Here is a 16,658-nt window from a genome sequence, read left to right as displayed (position 1 = left end):
TTTACAAGTTGAGAAAACAAAGGAAAACTAACACGCCTTGCCTGGCTATTTACTTACAAGTTTGAAATAGGAGAGACTTGTTTAGAAAGATGTGGAGAACCTGGATTGATGTCTGGTCCCTCTCAGTCCCGAGAACGAACACACTCCCAAACAAAGAACACAAACAAAAGCCCCCCCCCGCCCAAGATTTGAAAGTATCTGGTCCCCTTATTGGTACTTTAGGTCAGATGCCAGCCAGGTTACCTGAGCTTCTTAACCCTTTACAGGGAAAAGGATTTTGGAGTCTCTGGCCAGGAGGAATTTTATAGTACTGTACACAGGACAGCTGTTACCCTTCCCTTTATAGTTATGACAGCTCTTAAAAATATCCAATGATGCAAATTGCACAACCTCCCTAGGCAATTTATTCCAGTGCTTAACCATCCTGACAGTTAGGAAGTTTTTCCTAATTTCCAACCTAAACCTCCCTTGCTGCAATTTAAGCCCATTGCTTCTTGTCCTACCCTTAGAGGTTAACAGCAGCTATTTTTCTCTCTCTTCCCTGTAACAACCTTGTATGTACATGAAAACTGTTGTTATCCTCTCAGTCTTCTCTTTTCCAGAATAAACAAACCCAATTTTTTCAATCTTCCCTCATAGGTCATGTGTTCTAGACCTTTAATCATTTTTGTTGCTTTTCTCTGGACTTTCTCCAATTTGTTCACATCTTTCCTGAAATGTGGCGCCCAGAACTGGACACAGTACTCCAGTTGAGGTCCAATCAGTGCAGAGCAGAGCAGAGCAGAGCAGAGCAGAGCAGAGCAGAAGAATTACTTCTCATGTCTTGCTTACAATACTCCTGCAAATACATCCCAGAATGTGTTCCATCCTATTTATTTCAGACCATTTCTCCAGTTTGTCCAAATCATTTTGAATTATAATCCTATCCTCCAAAGCACTTGCAACCCCTCCAGCTTGGTGTCGTCTACAAACTTTATAAGTGTAATCTCTATGCCATTATATAAATCATTGATGACGATATTGAACAAAACTGGACCCAGATCTGATCTCTGCAGGAGCCCACTCATTATGCCCTTCCAGCATGACTATGAACCACTGATAGCTACTCTCTGGGGATGGTTTTCCAACCAGTTATACACCCAACCTTACAGTAGCTTCATCTAGGTGCATTTCCCTAGTTTATGAGAAGGTCATGTGAGACAGTATCAAAAGCTTTACTTAAGTCAAGATATACTAAGTCTACTGCTTCCCTCCCCCCCCCGCATACACAAGGCTTGTTACCCTGTCAAGAAAGCTATCAGGTTGGCTTGACACGGTTTGTTCTTGACAAATCCATACTATTACTTATCACATTATTATCTTCTAGATCAGTGGTAGGCAACCTGCAGCTCGCGGGCTGCATGTGGCCCATCAGGGTAATCTGATTGCGGGCCACGAGACATTTTGCCGATGTTGACTGTTCGCAGGCATGGCCCCCCACAGTTCCCAGTGACTGCAGTTCTAGATGTTTGCAAATTGATTGCTTAATTATTATTGATTGCTCCATTATCTTCCCGGGTATAGAAGTTAAGCTGACTGATCTGTAATTTCCCAGGTTGTCCCTATTTATCTTTTTATATATTGGCACTATATTTGCCCTTTTCCAGTCTTCTGGAATCTCTCCTGTCTTCCATGACTTTTCAAAGATAATCGCTAATGTCTCAGATACCTTCTCAGTCAGCTCATTGAGTATTCTAGGATGGATTTGATCAGGCCCTGGTGACTTGAAGACATCTAATTTGTCTACGTAATTGTTAACTTGTTCTTAAGTGATCCTTTTCCTGAGGGAGTCACAGTCACCCCCATCTTCCACACACTCAGAGGTCAAATAGTATCAACTGATTCAGAGAAACAAAAAAACAGCAAGCAATTTTGTCCTTAAGATTTTCCTTTGCTCAGGGAGAGCTGGGCTGTCTCTCTCACTGGAAAAGCAAGTTTGCCATTTCTCAGGAAGGCTTTGTATACGGCTGGCTGCAGTTCTCAAGCTTTACAAATCTAGTTCCCCTAGGAAAGGAAAGAAGGTCTTTCCCTTGCCAAGGCACCCAAACATCTGAAGTCTACTTCCTCCCTTTTATTCCCTGTTTACTTCCTAGTTATAGGGCACCAAGTCCATGTTTATTTCTGGCAGGTTTTGCAAGACTGAACTGACTGCAGTTTGTCTGCAGACCAGAACATTAACCCCTTTTTGTTTGTCCCAGTGTGGGGTTTTGTACACCCGTTAGCTTGGGGCAAGAAGTTCTTAACTTCTCAGAGAACAATCAATAAAATTTGATCAGGAACTGTAGCAGAAGCTCTTCCAGATAATTTCAAAACCACACAAAAGCATAAGTGATGACAAATATTCCAAAGACATGTATTCTAAAGATACAGATTAATCAGCAGCAATGAGAGTCCGAGATGCTGTCAGCTTCAACTGACATAACATGCTCTGCATTTTAGTTACATTTAATTTTCACACAGTATCAAATCCATGTTCTATCCATAATACTTCATAGCTTTTACTTCTTCTTAAGTCTCTTAATGCTTGCTATTTTCTGCTTTTTTAAAGTTGTATTTTCTTAAAAAATATATTTTTGTTTCTTTAATGAACTCATAAGAGCCAGGCAAAAACTTGAAAAAAAAAATCTATGAATATTAGTTCACACTTTAAAACAGATTCCTCTTTTATGTTCACTTTATGCAAATATTCAAGTGAAGAAGGGTAATATTCAGACAAACAGCAATTATTAAGCTAATACTAGAGAATATTCATGGAACACACTTACGAATCTGTGAATGAGAATATTTGTACTGGAATCTGAAGGCATGTCTATACTACCCCACAATTCAGACTAAGGGTCTCAATAGCAGTGCGCACCAAAGTGTCGTGCTGTAATTCCTCCGTGGGAATGCTGTGGGCACAAACTTAAAGGTCCAGATGTTGGCGTTACAGCACTGCTATTTACACCCCTTTAATCCAAACTGCAGGGCACTGTAGACACACCCTGAGAGTTATATTATCCAGAGAACAAACATATATGTATCTATGTATCCAGTCAAAACTTAACTCAGCTAACACTGAATACCAAACACTCAATGAATTGCTGATGCTTCATCTCTATAACAAGAATAATTTAACAAAATTATTCGAATAAATAAATTAAAAATACCATAACCAGCTTGCAATAATATCAGACTCCCTTAGAATATTTATCCAAAAATTACTGGCCTCTGAGGGAGGAAAATATTATAATAAAATAAAGAAACTTGTAAATATGACTCAATTAATTTAACCATAACCATGTCATAGTTATACGGTCTGATATCTTTGACCTTTAACAGCTGAAATGAAATGCCTTATCCCCTTTAGAAAGCTAAGATTTCACCCTTTCCAAAGTTTCTTCCCTCACGAGTTGTGAGATAGACATCTTAAACCTGTCACTGGTCCAGGAATTAATATTGACGCCTTTGTATTTTTTAGAGGAAATTCCATAGTGTTAGGTGGAAGGAGGGAATGGAAATATTTGCCCCACAAGTTTATTTAAAGAAATATGTCAGCAGTTTGAGGTTGCTCAGAAGTTTGGAATGCTAGAAGTGATCCCTGCATAGGTGGATATACATACATACATACGTGTGTGTGTGTGTGTGTGTGTGTATTAGATATAAGCTACTATATATGCCTTCAGAAATACATGTGGGGTAGTGGTGACATTTAAATTTATCATGCATATTTTTCAATGTCTTATCGGTACTCTAAGCATAAATACACATATAAAATGTTAGAGCCACACATATTTATGCATTGCCATATAAGGTTCATATCTACAAATAACTGAATTAAATTAAAAAGTTTGAGTAGAGCTGGTTGAAAATCTTCCATCAAAATTATATTTGATAGAAAGTGTGTTTTCCTCAAAAATTTCTGCAGAAAAACATTAATTTGGGGAATTAAAAAAAATCAGTTGTCGTCAGGAAAATCTAAACAAAACATTTTGTTTCAGATTAGTTGTTTCAATCAAAAGTGTCAAAATGAAACATTACTACATTTCCAAATCAAAATTTGGTTTTGTGAAAAGTTTTGATATTTCAACTTTTTGTCCTGGTTCAGGACAAAAACAAATACCAAAATAGTGGAATTTCCCATATGACAAAAATTACATTTTTTGATCAGTCCAACCTTTGAGTACTGTAGATTTGTGCAGGCAAATTTAAAAATTTCAAGTCTGAATCCAGAGAAAAGCACCTGAACCAGATACTTGAGTTGTTGGGTCATGCTTAGGTTCCAGTGTCCTCAACAGTTTTCTGAAAATACATCCACAGTAAAGATCTTTCTCCACTGCTGGAACATTCAGGGATTTAGACTCATCTCTTCATCCCTACTGTAACTTCACTTAATATAACAATCTAATTTTCTGATTCTTAATGGAAAATCAGGCTATACTCCATAACGTGTTTTGAAAGTATCTTCTCCCTGGTTACCAAGTAGCCCCACCAACTAAAGACTGTCTGTCCTACTTCATTTTACTGGTGTTTAGTTGGAATGTTGCCTTGAGGCCACAACTTCCTGATTTAGCCAGGGATTATCAGTAGGTAGGATTATCAGTAGGATTATCAGTAGAGATTGTTTGGCAGTATTAAAAGTCAAGCAATAATTTACACAACAACAGAAGACATTAGTACAATTTAGTTTCTTGCTAATTTGCAGAAATAATAGAAAGAAAAATAATATTTTGCTACATTCTGTGAATTTCATTATGCTGTGGCAGAAACTATAACTGATATGAAGAGGGGGAAAGAGCTCAGAGTTGATATTTCTTTTGTTACATATTTTGATCCATATTGAACTCTCAAGTTGCAAGTACGGCTTCTGAGGCAGTATCTGAGAAAGTCACAGGCACGATCTGTAGAGTAAGGCTTAACTGGAATAAAGAAAGGCTGAAGAAATCAGATTGGCAATGACTGCAATCGTTTAATACTTGGAAGAAAATAAGGGAATGAGACTCAGTCACAAAAGGATCAAGGACTAAAGAAGACACAGAGAACATATCTGCATCAAGCTGGATTTATTGCTCACTGACCGTTGCTCATTAGCAAGTGACACTATAAACTCTGCTTTGAAATATCCCACACAGAAGCAAACATGTTGGAGAAGTTTCATGCCAAAATCTTTGAGTTGCTTAACCCTTGATTTTTCTGTCTTCCACCTGGTCAAGATTTTTTATTATTGATAAATTAATAGGTTTATTTCAGTGTGTTACCATCAAGAACAGAAAATCTGTATAAGAGCTATATTCCGTTTAAGTTGTTTCTCTATAATTTTAGAGCAAGTAGAATGTAGAAAAGCTGTTACCCAATGATAAGCAATTCTTTTTTCATTTTACACATTTCTTTATACCTAGTGAGAAATGCATATAAACAAATAGCCTGCCCCTGCACTCTATTCACAGAGGTGGCACTGACCAAGTAAGTCTCCGTCCTCTATAGGCTTGTACATTATAAGCAATTCAAAAACATTAATCACATTTCAATTCAGTAAAATGGTGATGGGGAATACTTGGCATTAATAAAGGTCAAGCCACATTTATAGGAAACCACTTCAATGTTCAGCTGCACTGATGCCAGTCTTAGTCAGATTGCACCACTTTTGCCTGCTGGGAGGAAAAATGCTATGCATGCAAGAAGAATCTGAAGCAACTAATGATTACTGATGAGCAGATCTCAAAAGGTTTGGAAGTAGTTTGATATGATTAGAGTGGATTTTTGTTTTATTTCCAAATGTGCATGTTATTTGTTTCATGAAAAATAAAGTATTTGATTTTTTGTTTTTTAAAAAAGGTTTGGATAAGAACTCAAAAAGCTCATCCCGATATCTTAGATCTGCAAAACTATGCTACAAATCACCTGAGAATAAGATTCTATTACGAGATTCCTGGTATTCCTACTTCCAGTAGGGCAGCAAGTATCACGAATATGGCCTCTCTCTCTCTCTGCACTTTCACTTCTGGGTGCAACACAGTTGTACAGGACTGTGGAGATTTAAAATGATGAATCATAAATATTAACTTTCACACAAACAGGCCCAGCTAATGCTTGCTTTAAGTTTTATTATTTATAGTACAGTATACTAAATTAGGATTGAACTCCACTGTATTAGGTGCTGTTTAAGCACAGATATATTCTTTGCTCTAAAGAGATTACAGTTGATAGACGAACCTAGACAATGGAGAGTAACAAAAAATAAGAGGAAAATGGCCAGGGAAGATGAGGGTATAAGTAATAATCTCACATTGTTATATAGGCTATGGCTGCACAGCTTGATGTTTCTGAATCATTTAAACATTTTTAATTATGGTTTTAAAGATTAAAACAGCTGTCTATTTAAACATGCTATCTACTTAAAAATATTATGTAACCTCACAACAACTATCCTCAATCACCCCCCCCTTTAGCTATATTATTAGTTTAAAAAAACAAACAAAAAAAAGAAAAACAACTATCCTCACAATTACCTCAAATGATGAGGGAACTTTCACAAACTCATTCCTTGAGTTGGATTGTCACTTTCCTGCAGTTCAGGAGTGGCTCCATGCAGGTATCAGGTGCAAGAAGAGGGCATTAAGATCAATTAAGGAACGTATTTTCAGACATCTCCATAGTGTGGGACTGGGAAAATGACCTTAGTGCCCACCGAGGCCTCTACTCAGTTATTCCCCTTTTTAATCACTCCCACACACAACAGCCTCCCAATTCTACAAAATAGCTCATATTGTGGGACAGATGACATCACTGGCAAATCAGACAAAGCTTTGGGGAAATATGGGACTAAAACATGTAGTGAAGTCACACTTTTGAAAGATGTTCTTAACATTTTTTTGAATCATTAACATATCTCAGAAAACACTTGGCCTATCAACTTTCAACAGGTTTCATTACGTTGGACAGGACTGAAGCCAGTCTAAGTTTAGGTATATTGTATTTGGGGGCTGGAATTTAGAAAGTAACTGGGTTTTCAAACACATAAGGAAGTCTGTAATAGGTGTTTTACACAGTGGTCAGGGCCCAGCTCCTGATGTCCAGGATATGATCACGAAGTTGTAGGGAGTCCATTTGTGATGAGTGACAGCCACATGCACAAGGGGTCATACACAGGAAGGTGGGAATATATAGAAATCAATTGGGTCCATCTCTCCATACCTTGAAAGGTTCCCTGGAGTACCTGATCCCCAGGTACTCCTGGACTCATTTAAGCATTTAAAAAAAACACATTAGGAAATTCCCAAACAAGAAAACAGTTAAGAAGTTAAGGTTAAGCACACAATGCAAATGATTACACACCCCAGTAATTTCAGACCTACTGGTCCATTAAGATGGGCTGCCAGGCAGAAAGAAAATGAGGTAAGTGGAAAAGGTAAACAGAATCAAAATGGATTAACCCTGAGCTTTCTGGTAAAACATCAATACTGTTACTTCCCAGAGGATAAATTACTTGTTCAAATCAGAGAAGCAAAAGAGGTGATGCTGCTTCTTAAAATACGCAGTTTGATACTGCCTTTGATTTTCTTGAGAGCAGTAACCACATTAGGTTTCCAACTTATGCCCTCTGGTTGTCCCAGAGCTTACCAGGCTCATTCCCCGTTACACTGGACAGAAAAAAAATAAGGGATCTGAGCTCTCATGCTTCAGGACATAAGCCAATGAACAGGGTGAGGAAAAGTCTTGCATTAGGGCTATGTTTTTCCATGATTCTTGACTAATGTTCCTCAACTACTTCAGAATGGTACAATGAATAGCACAGACACATCCATCTGTAAGACACTGATTTTCTTAAGTGTAACATGTGTCAGAGACACTAAGAAAGGGTACCCTTAAATATAATACAGCTTTAACAGATGCTTAAATTATAGCATCTATTATATAACTATGGACAAGGCAAAGTCAGGCTCACGGAAAACCCCACGTGAACTGATTTTGTTGTTCTCATTAAAATGGATATTAAAGAAAAATTGCAAAGGACTGTCATAGCATGTCAAAATAACTAATTACTGCAGTTTACTTTTCAGTCATCATTCCATCTGCTGAGGCATTTAATAGAGCTCCTCACTGGAGGTGGGAATGACATATTACTAATAGGATAAAATGTTTCATCATTTTCCATGTTAAGAAACTAAGTCCTTTCTCAAACGAGTTTCATTTACTTTCTTATAGTCACTAAAATGCCGAGGATATTTTATCTGCACAAATTACTAATTTTAGGAATAAGATCATATGGCCTCAAACTATCGGATATAGTCTTATTATTGAAAGCATTTGTTCAGTGTTGCACAACTTTATTTAAGGTGAGTGCAAGGAATAAAAACTTCAATTTGTCAAGCCAAATTGATTTGCAGAAGTGTTCACCTTAAGGTGCTGACCGTGAATTTTTGTTGCTTATTCCTCTAATAGTTCATTTTTTTGCCTTGCAAAGAAAATTTAGAGGACAATAGCCAGTCTGCACTTTAAGCAGGGAAGGGTTTGTCTGGCTGGCTGGGAGAAGAAGGCAATGCTTTCTGGCTTGGGGGAGGAAGGGAGACGTAAAACTGCTGGAAGAGTAGTCAGCGTAGTGGATGACTCACCACCTAGGAATGAGGGGGTTTAAAAAGGTCAGCCTGGGCCTGGCCCCTCCCCATATCACTGCAATCATACTGGGCAGCACTCACCCTCCCTTCCTAATTAGACCACAAATATGCCTGGTGTTTAGCTAGATCTGCTGCGAGCATTACGCTAGCCGCCCCGCTAAGTGGGGATGGGAAGGAATTTTTCCCTTACCACCATATTGGCCAGGTGCAGTGGGGGTTTTTTCGCCTTCCTCGCAGCAGGTTCAGGTAGGCTCTGTTCATGCGTAGCATGCCGGGCGGTAGGCCATATGTCGCAACTCTTTATTTAAATGTATAGCGGATGTTCAGTGCAGGTACTCCATAAATTAAGGTACAAAAGAATGGAAAAATGGCTTGGAAAAGGAATTAAGGAGAGGTGCTTGGTAACTGAGCAAGCGGGGGGCAGTTGGGGACTCCTATGATTGGTACAGCAGGGAGCCAATCCCCCCCCCCATCGTTATAGTCCACCTTAACCCCTCCTACAAGGTGGGGTGGTCAGTAATGTCCCCGCAAGGGAGAGGGCTGTGGCAGGGAAAAGCTAGGCTGATTGGGGAAGTAGCCACAGCTGGGCTATGCCCCAATCAGGCCCAGCTGGTCCCAATAAAAGGCTGTGAGCCAGAGGCCCACAGAAGGTCTCTCTCTACTTTCAGAGGGAGACGGGCCTGGCTGCAGGGAGCTAGAGACGGGCTACCTGAGTTGAGCAGGGCTGGGGAAAGGCAGAGGAGCTGGGGAGCTCCAGCCTAGAAAGCACCAGGCTGTGGCCTAGCATTGGGCTAATAGGTACTGGGGGTTGCAGAGGGCTGCCCAGGGGTAGGTAAAGGCAGCAGGTCCAAACCCAACCTTACCTGTGACGAGTGGCTGATACTGCAGTCTGCTCCAGGGCACAGGAGCTAGTTGGTGACTGGCAGTAGCCTTACCCTGAGGCGAGGTGGGGACTAGTGGGTGGGGGTTCTCCTGGGAGGGGGAGGCCCAGAACTGTGTGGGGGCATTGCCTGGGGGCAGCGCCCCAGATAACAGGGCACCGGGTCCGGGAGGGACATGAGGGCCAAGTGGTAGCGGGACACCCGCCTGCAGAGGGCGCTCCAACGGCTGGAGAGCTAATTCCCAGAGACAACCAGCAGGAGGTGCCGCAGCAGTGAGTCTGCACCCTTACACTCTGATATACCAATGCATGTGCTGTCATATTCCACTGACACCACCGAAATCAAGAGAACATCAACATGCACCTGGTACACGGGCGATACATATCTTCTGAAAATGGGCCTTGATTCTGCAGAGACTTATATACTTAAATGGAACTATTTGCTGTGTGAAGTTAATTTAATGGGATTAATTGCAGCAAGTAAAATTAAGCACATGCGCATACCTTTGCAGAATTCAGTCCATGGTTGTACATTCGGCAATTCTCAAGTGACTAAGATTGATTACACTCACTTCTGTTTCCTTCCTAATTTTTCTAACTTCTAAAATAATTGAACATAAACCGAACATTTCCTGTTCATTTATCATCTCTCTTTCTTATTTAAAAGCAGATTTTACACAATGAAAACCTCTTTTCATCACTGTAGTAATACTTTGTCTCTATGGAAGTGTTTTTTGTTCCTATGGAAATAATTTGTTTCTATTAATTATTTCCTCAGGAAAAAATTACAATGGTACTAAATACTGGGTCTTTTAAAGTTTTTTTCCCCCTATACCATTCTATCAGAGAGAAGTTTTGCTTAACTATATAGCTCTCAAATAATCGCCCCAAAATAGCTGTAATTGTAAATAATTCCCCATTACGTAGTATTACTGTGTACAGAGTATTTACAGTTTCTTCCATACACTAACTTATCTGACCTGGTGCACCATTTCTACCATGGTGTCTACAAGAAACGAGTCTAATGTATTTCATTCCCAACATTTGTGGGGCACTAAGGTGACTGAAAGAGTGGTAGAAAGCAGTAGCAGGCAATATGCTCACACAAACAGGCAGAGTCTGTTCATTTGTACATTAATAATGCAGCAGTACAGATCGCTCTTATAAAATACTCAGATGTTGCATCAAAGCTTGGATCTTTTAACAGTAAAGTCCTGGTAGCTGAAATGAATGTATTTAATTTGACTATTCCGAGAGCCAAGAATGCTGACTGAAAGGCAAAAGGCAATCTTGAGCCAGATCTATTCCTGCTGAGTATGTCCTCTGAGCCCTTGAATTAACTAAGTATTTTGAGGATGTGGAACCAATCTAAAAATATCCCAACTTAGTATTTCATCTTTCATTTATTTTTCCAAATCATCCTAATATCTTGTAATATCAAATAATATCATATTATTATCGATATCTAATATCGATATCAAATTGATCATAATAAACAATGAACTGTAATAGTTCCAAGTAAATAATTTTCCAAGCAAAACTTTGAAATCTAACACTTATATTATGGTATTAAAGTTACCCTCATTTTCAACTGCAGTCTCTGGCTCAACATATATCATCTTCATTTTATTTCCTCTCTACCTAAAAATATGATCGTTTACTAAAGTCATTTTTCCTAAGTGAGTTTAAGAACAAAAGATAATTTATTTAAAGTCTACTTCCCTGTGACTTCCAAGCCTATATAAAACTAAAATATAAATGTATACCAGAAAACATGCAATGCTTTCCATTAAATAATTACTAAATTAAGGATGTTTCAATTCAGAAAAGCCCAAAAGGACTTTTTAACTCAGGGGTTCTCAAACTGGGGGTCAGGACCCCTCAGGGAGTCGCCAGGTTATTACGGGGGGATCGCAAGCTGTCAACCTCCACCCCAAACCACACTTTGCCACTAGCATTTATAATGGTGTTAAATATATTAAAAGGTGTTTTTAATTTATTGGGGGGGGGGTCATACTCAGAGTCTTGCTATGTGAAAGAGATCACCAGTAAAAAAGTTTGAGAGCCTTTGTTCTAACTCAAACTACCCCAACCTCGCTACTAACAAAACTAAAAATGTACATCTCTATAGCACCTTTATAACACCTTTTCTGTTTCCGGGCAGGGTTTTTAATAGCATGTCTGAAATATTCTGTTCTGAATAGTTTCTTAGAAAGAAGTTAAAAAAAAACAATTCTAGAAACTGTGATAGCTGATAAAATAGGGACCAAACCATTATACTATTTAGCTGCACATAGTTACTACAGAGACTTTCCATTTGATTATTTCAAACCAAGTTTAGAAATATTGGTTATTCATACTTTATCAGGTAGACTTGTCAAGGCATTATGAATATCCTTTCTCTGATTAAAAAAAACAGAAACATAGGCAATTGCCAGACTAGACCAGACCAGTGTTCCCTCTGGCAATGTCTCTGACAATGGCCAGTACCAAACACTGCCTCAAAAGTTTCAAGGAAAAAGTTAAGTGCAATAGACAGCACATTACCAGCATATTGCCCTTGTAACTGTGGATATTCTCATAATCCATACTAAATATCTAATCCTTTTTCATTAACACTAGTGTTTTCACATTGTTAATTAACATGATGAAAACATATAGTGTTGGCAAGGTGTCACAGGGTGCTTATTCAGCTATGCAGTGAGCAGCACTGTCTAGCCTGTTTTTGTGGTCTTCCAGTCCCAAACACAACCAGTCTTTAATCGTCAGTTTCCCAACATGACAGGAGATAGCACAGGTATACAGCAGGAGGAGTTTCCACAGCTTGCTCACCCTCTGAACTCCCAGACTTGCTTCCTGTTTCTCCCAATTACATATCCTCCCAATTACTAAGCCAATTACCTCATCAGCACAATTCACAGCAAATATTGTAATCCCCAGCTGTTGATTGATTCCTATTAAGCCTGAAGTCTTGTCTGTGCTCCAGCAACTTCAGTGATCAGGGTGCTACAACTAGCACTAGGTCACATAAGGGCATAGTAGTTTTAGATGGTCATAGTTAATCCTAATTAATTCCAATATTAGACCCAAACTTAAACTGTTTTTGTCTGACTTTTTACTGTTTTTGTACATATAACGCATAATACCTTCAAAAATGACTGATTAAATCATATTCATCCCCAAGAGTTCATAACTGCATATATATGTGGTAAATCACTCAGATCTGTCTCATGAATAATAGGTGTTTTAAAACTTTTCTGAATTACGTATTTACACAGATTTTAATGACATCAATGGAAACTAAATTACAAAAAACTATCTTACATTGAAGATCAAATGTAGACAGAAGAAAAAAAGCAGAAAAAAAAAGACTACAATATTTCACCCCATATTTTCCATTTACATATGTGTCTTATCTACCAAGTGTGTGTAGGAGATGAGGCAGATGCTATAGGCTCTGGGAGCAGGAAACAGCATAAATGGATTTAGTGGAGGGGATGGGGCCCAGTGCTAACATATAGTTGTGAGGGAGAGGTGTCCAGCATTAAGATATTGTTTGGGAAACAGCATAAACTGAAGTAGCCTGGTAGCATGTTAGGAGGCAGTATGAATTAAGCTATTCACGGGGAGCTACTCAGAATTAATTTACTGTTGGGGAGGCAGCATTAAGTATTTTAATTGTGGTTAGGAGGGCAGCCCAACATTAATTAGAGCTGCCTCAATAAATCAATTCATTTTGTGGGGAAAGGCAGCATTGATTGATTAGTGCATGTTTTCTGGGGGCAGCATACAGTATTCATGTGTGTGGGACAACATTAATTAGCAGAGCAGAGTTCAGCCAGCAAGAGACTGGGGTCTTTGGGCCCAAGCAGCTGGGGAAGTGCTCCATTAGAATGGGCAGGGCTCCCAGGCATGGCTTGCAAGGGGGCAGTATATTTCAGCCTTTTACATCTTCCTAGCTATTGTATATGTAGTATTTAGAGAAAAGTAATATCATCATAAAAATCAAACTACTATTTTTGTGAGAAATAAACAAATCTAAGTTCTACAAATACAGGCGATCTTAAAAAACAGCCAAATTCTTCCTCATCTATACTGGTGTAAATCCGATTGCAAACAACTACAAAGTCCTCACTAATCTCTGCATCTTGCAACCCGCTCCCTGACTATCCACCTTATTTCAGAATCATTCCAGCAATATAAACCATTCTCTTGTGCTAACAATTTGAATAATCTCTAAAAAGAAGAAACTAATGTAACATGAATTGTACTAACAAAGCAGTCCTATAACTTTATTCTGTGTACTCCTTCTTCTCTACTCCATACCTAATGTCATTTCCCCTGTCTTTCTTAGGCACAATTTAGGTTGTAAGCTCTTTCGGCCAAAAACTGACTAAAGTTTTCAAATGTGGGCATCCAAAATAAGTCGCCTATATCATATGTAGGCACTGGAGTAAACAGTCTGGTTTTCAAAGATGTGGAATTGTGTCTGCCTGGCATTTTTGAAAAATAGGCCATTCCATGCATGTTTGCTTATCTGACCCTATGTCTTTATTATCTATGTAGAAGTGCCATGCATATCGCTGATGCTATACAAATGTTAATGATAATAAATAGGCAACATCACCACCACATTTTAAGATAAAATATACAGATCAATTTACCCTCAGTCACTTACATTTTCAGAAAATCTCACTGTGAAATTCCAAAACTTTCCTTATTATGTTTCCTGAAATCTTTGCCTCAGTGATTGTCTCAGTTTAAGTAAAACTTTTTCGAGAGTGTACTTCCCCCCGCATACTGCACCCCACTATCTGCTGCTGTTTACAGTCAATCATTTCAGGTACAAGAGCTGACACTTACAAAGAGTTAAACATTGTCAATTTTAGTGCAACTGTTGTTGCTCTGTCAAATTCATACATGAGTAATCCTGTAAATAGAAATTTAATAAATAATGTCTGCTGGGAAAAACATATCCCTAGATATCTGCAGGGTTGAATAAAAATGTATTTACTTACTTGAAAGTCTCTTTCTTCCAGTATCTCTTTCCTCCACCTGACAAGGAAGGCAGCACAGACGTACAAGTGAAAATGAGAAAAGCCCTCAGGTTCAGACTAAAAAAAAAAAAACAAAAAAAAAAACCCCAGAAGTTAAATGTACTGAGTCGTTACTTTACTTATAAAATTTAACCCCAATTATATTTATAAGACATTCAATATTGACTGGTTGTTGACGATATGAAATGTTTAAGAGAAACAAAGAACACAGACTATGTGCTTTCTTAATCTTCATTAGGTCTAGAATCTTATTAGATTTAAGGGATTTAAACCTCTATTTTTCACATCCCAAACATATTATGACTTCATCTCTGCCATAAGCATTCATAGACTATAGCCTGTACTGAGAACCAGGCCTGGGTGCATATTTCTCAAAGTTAAACTACTTTCTTTCCAGCCCATTCCCAGGCTTTTCCCTTTAGTAACTATGTTCTATGAATTACTGTAAGCTCAAGCACACTCCCCCAAACCCAATGTTACACCCATATGCCCCATGTTCACTACTTAAGAGTATGGAAGTTCCATCTGATATTCATTTCTGTGACATTGCACTACATATGTTTTACGGAAATATGCTTATGAGTGTAAATATGATGTAACTGGAATATGCTTTATGCAAAAGGTCTCTTTACAAAGCTTATAATCTACTGAGTGGGTACATCCTACTTGTATGTATGCATCATTCTTGTATCTGAAGCTAGAAATATGAAGCATAACTCTTTGAGCAGGGGGTTGGACTAGATGACCTCCTGAGGTCCCTTCCAACCCTGATATTCTATGATTCAATGAAGTCCGATTGTAATTATGCAAAGTGTGGGCCATTAATGGTGGTTTAGAACCTTGATGGCTCCCATTGACAAGACAATTGGTTGTAAATGGCTGTTTACTTGCAAACCTCTCTGTGTACCTGTGGGTCAGCCCTGGAAGAATGAAGTCTTACAGTGATATGTGACCATGTCACATGATACTGGAATCCATCTTAAACCTGGTGTTTTTCCATTTAGAAGGAGCGGTGGGGACCCAGAGAGACTAGATTCCTGCCTTGTACCAAAGCTATAAAAGGATTAGGGTTAGGGGTGGAACAGAACAAAGGGGGCGGTCAATCATGAGAAATCCCCTAGTTACCACCTGAGCTGGAACTAACAAGGACTGTACCAGGGGAAAGGATTGGGCCCACACTAGGAAGGAGTCTAGTCTGTGAAAGAAGCTTATTGGAACATCTCTGAGGTTGAGATTTACCTGTATTCAGTTTCTTAATGTATTAGGCTTAGACTTGTGTGTTTTGTTTTATTTTGCTTGGTAACTTACTTTGTTCCATCTGTTACAACTTGAAATGACTTAAATCCTATTTTTTATACCTAATAAAATCACTTATTAATTAACAAACCGAGAGTAAGTGATTAATACCTGGGGGAGCAAACAGCTGTGCATCTCTCTCTATTAGTGTTATAGAGGGTGGACAATTTATGAGTTTACACTCTATAAGCTTTATACAGAGTAAGACGAATTTATTTGGGGTTTGGATCCCATTGGGAACTGGGTGTCTGGGTGCTGGAGATAGTGCTGTTTTTGGTTAAAGTCTGCAGCTTTGGGGGCATGGACCAGACCTGTATCTGTGTTGCAGCAGGCTAGCATGTCTGGTTCATCAACAAGGCAGGGTTCTGGAATCCCGAGCTGAAAACAGGCTCAGAGATAATTCCAGAACATCAGGTGACAGTCCTAAGGGGGTCTCTCTGACTGAACCACAATTTCTTTCTCAAGCCTTTTCACAATTGTAATACAGTACTCTGTTCATTTGCTAACTTTTTTTTTCTTTGGGCGGGGTGGGGGAGAATGAAAGTTTGGTGGGTGTTGACCAGCTGCTAATTTATCACATTAAATCCAACAAAAATTGTATTCTTTCTGCATTTAATAACATGACCACCACAGCAATTCTGGAACACAATCAGTTACAGGCCCTAATTTTGTAATCAAATCTGCTCTGTTGCCTAATGCATTTTGGAGTAATTTATTTGACTCTCCAACAATGATCATTTTCTATGGCTCCTGCCAGTAATTTAGATTTCATAAACATACTAAAGAGTTAGT

The 16,658-nt window shown here is 38.8% G+C and overlaps 1 protein-coding gene across 2 annotated transcripts in view; it reads right to left on the bottom strand.

The window, feature by feature from the left end:
* TBC1D22A (TBC1 domain family member 22A) overlaps nucleotides 1–16,658 on the bottom strand; it is a 433,739-nt gene that overhangs the window by 79,498 nt on the left and 337,583 nt on the right. For both annotated transcript variants that reach the window (XM_034767118.1, XM_034767128.1), the window contains exon 12: nucleotides 14,532–14,627. In XM_034767118.1, the coding sequence (XP_034623009.1) occupies nucleotides 14,532–14,627 (96 nt within the window). The remainder of the gene's footprint in view (nucleotides 1–14,531; nucleotides 14,628–16,658) is intronic.

This window comes from Trachemys scripta, chromosome 1 (genome assembly GCF_013100865.1).
Source record: "Trachemys scripta elegans isolate TJP31775 chromosome 1, CAS_Tse_1.0, whole genome shotgun sequence".
Lineage (NCBI taxonomy): Eukaryota > Metazoa > Chordata > Testudines > Emydidae > Trachemys > Trachemys scripta.
This window is presented reverse-complemented; position numbering and strand designations above follow the sequence as displayed.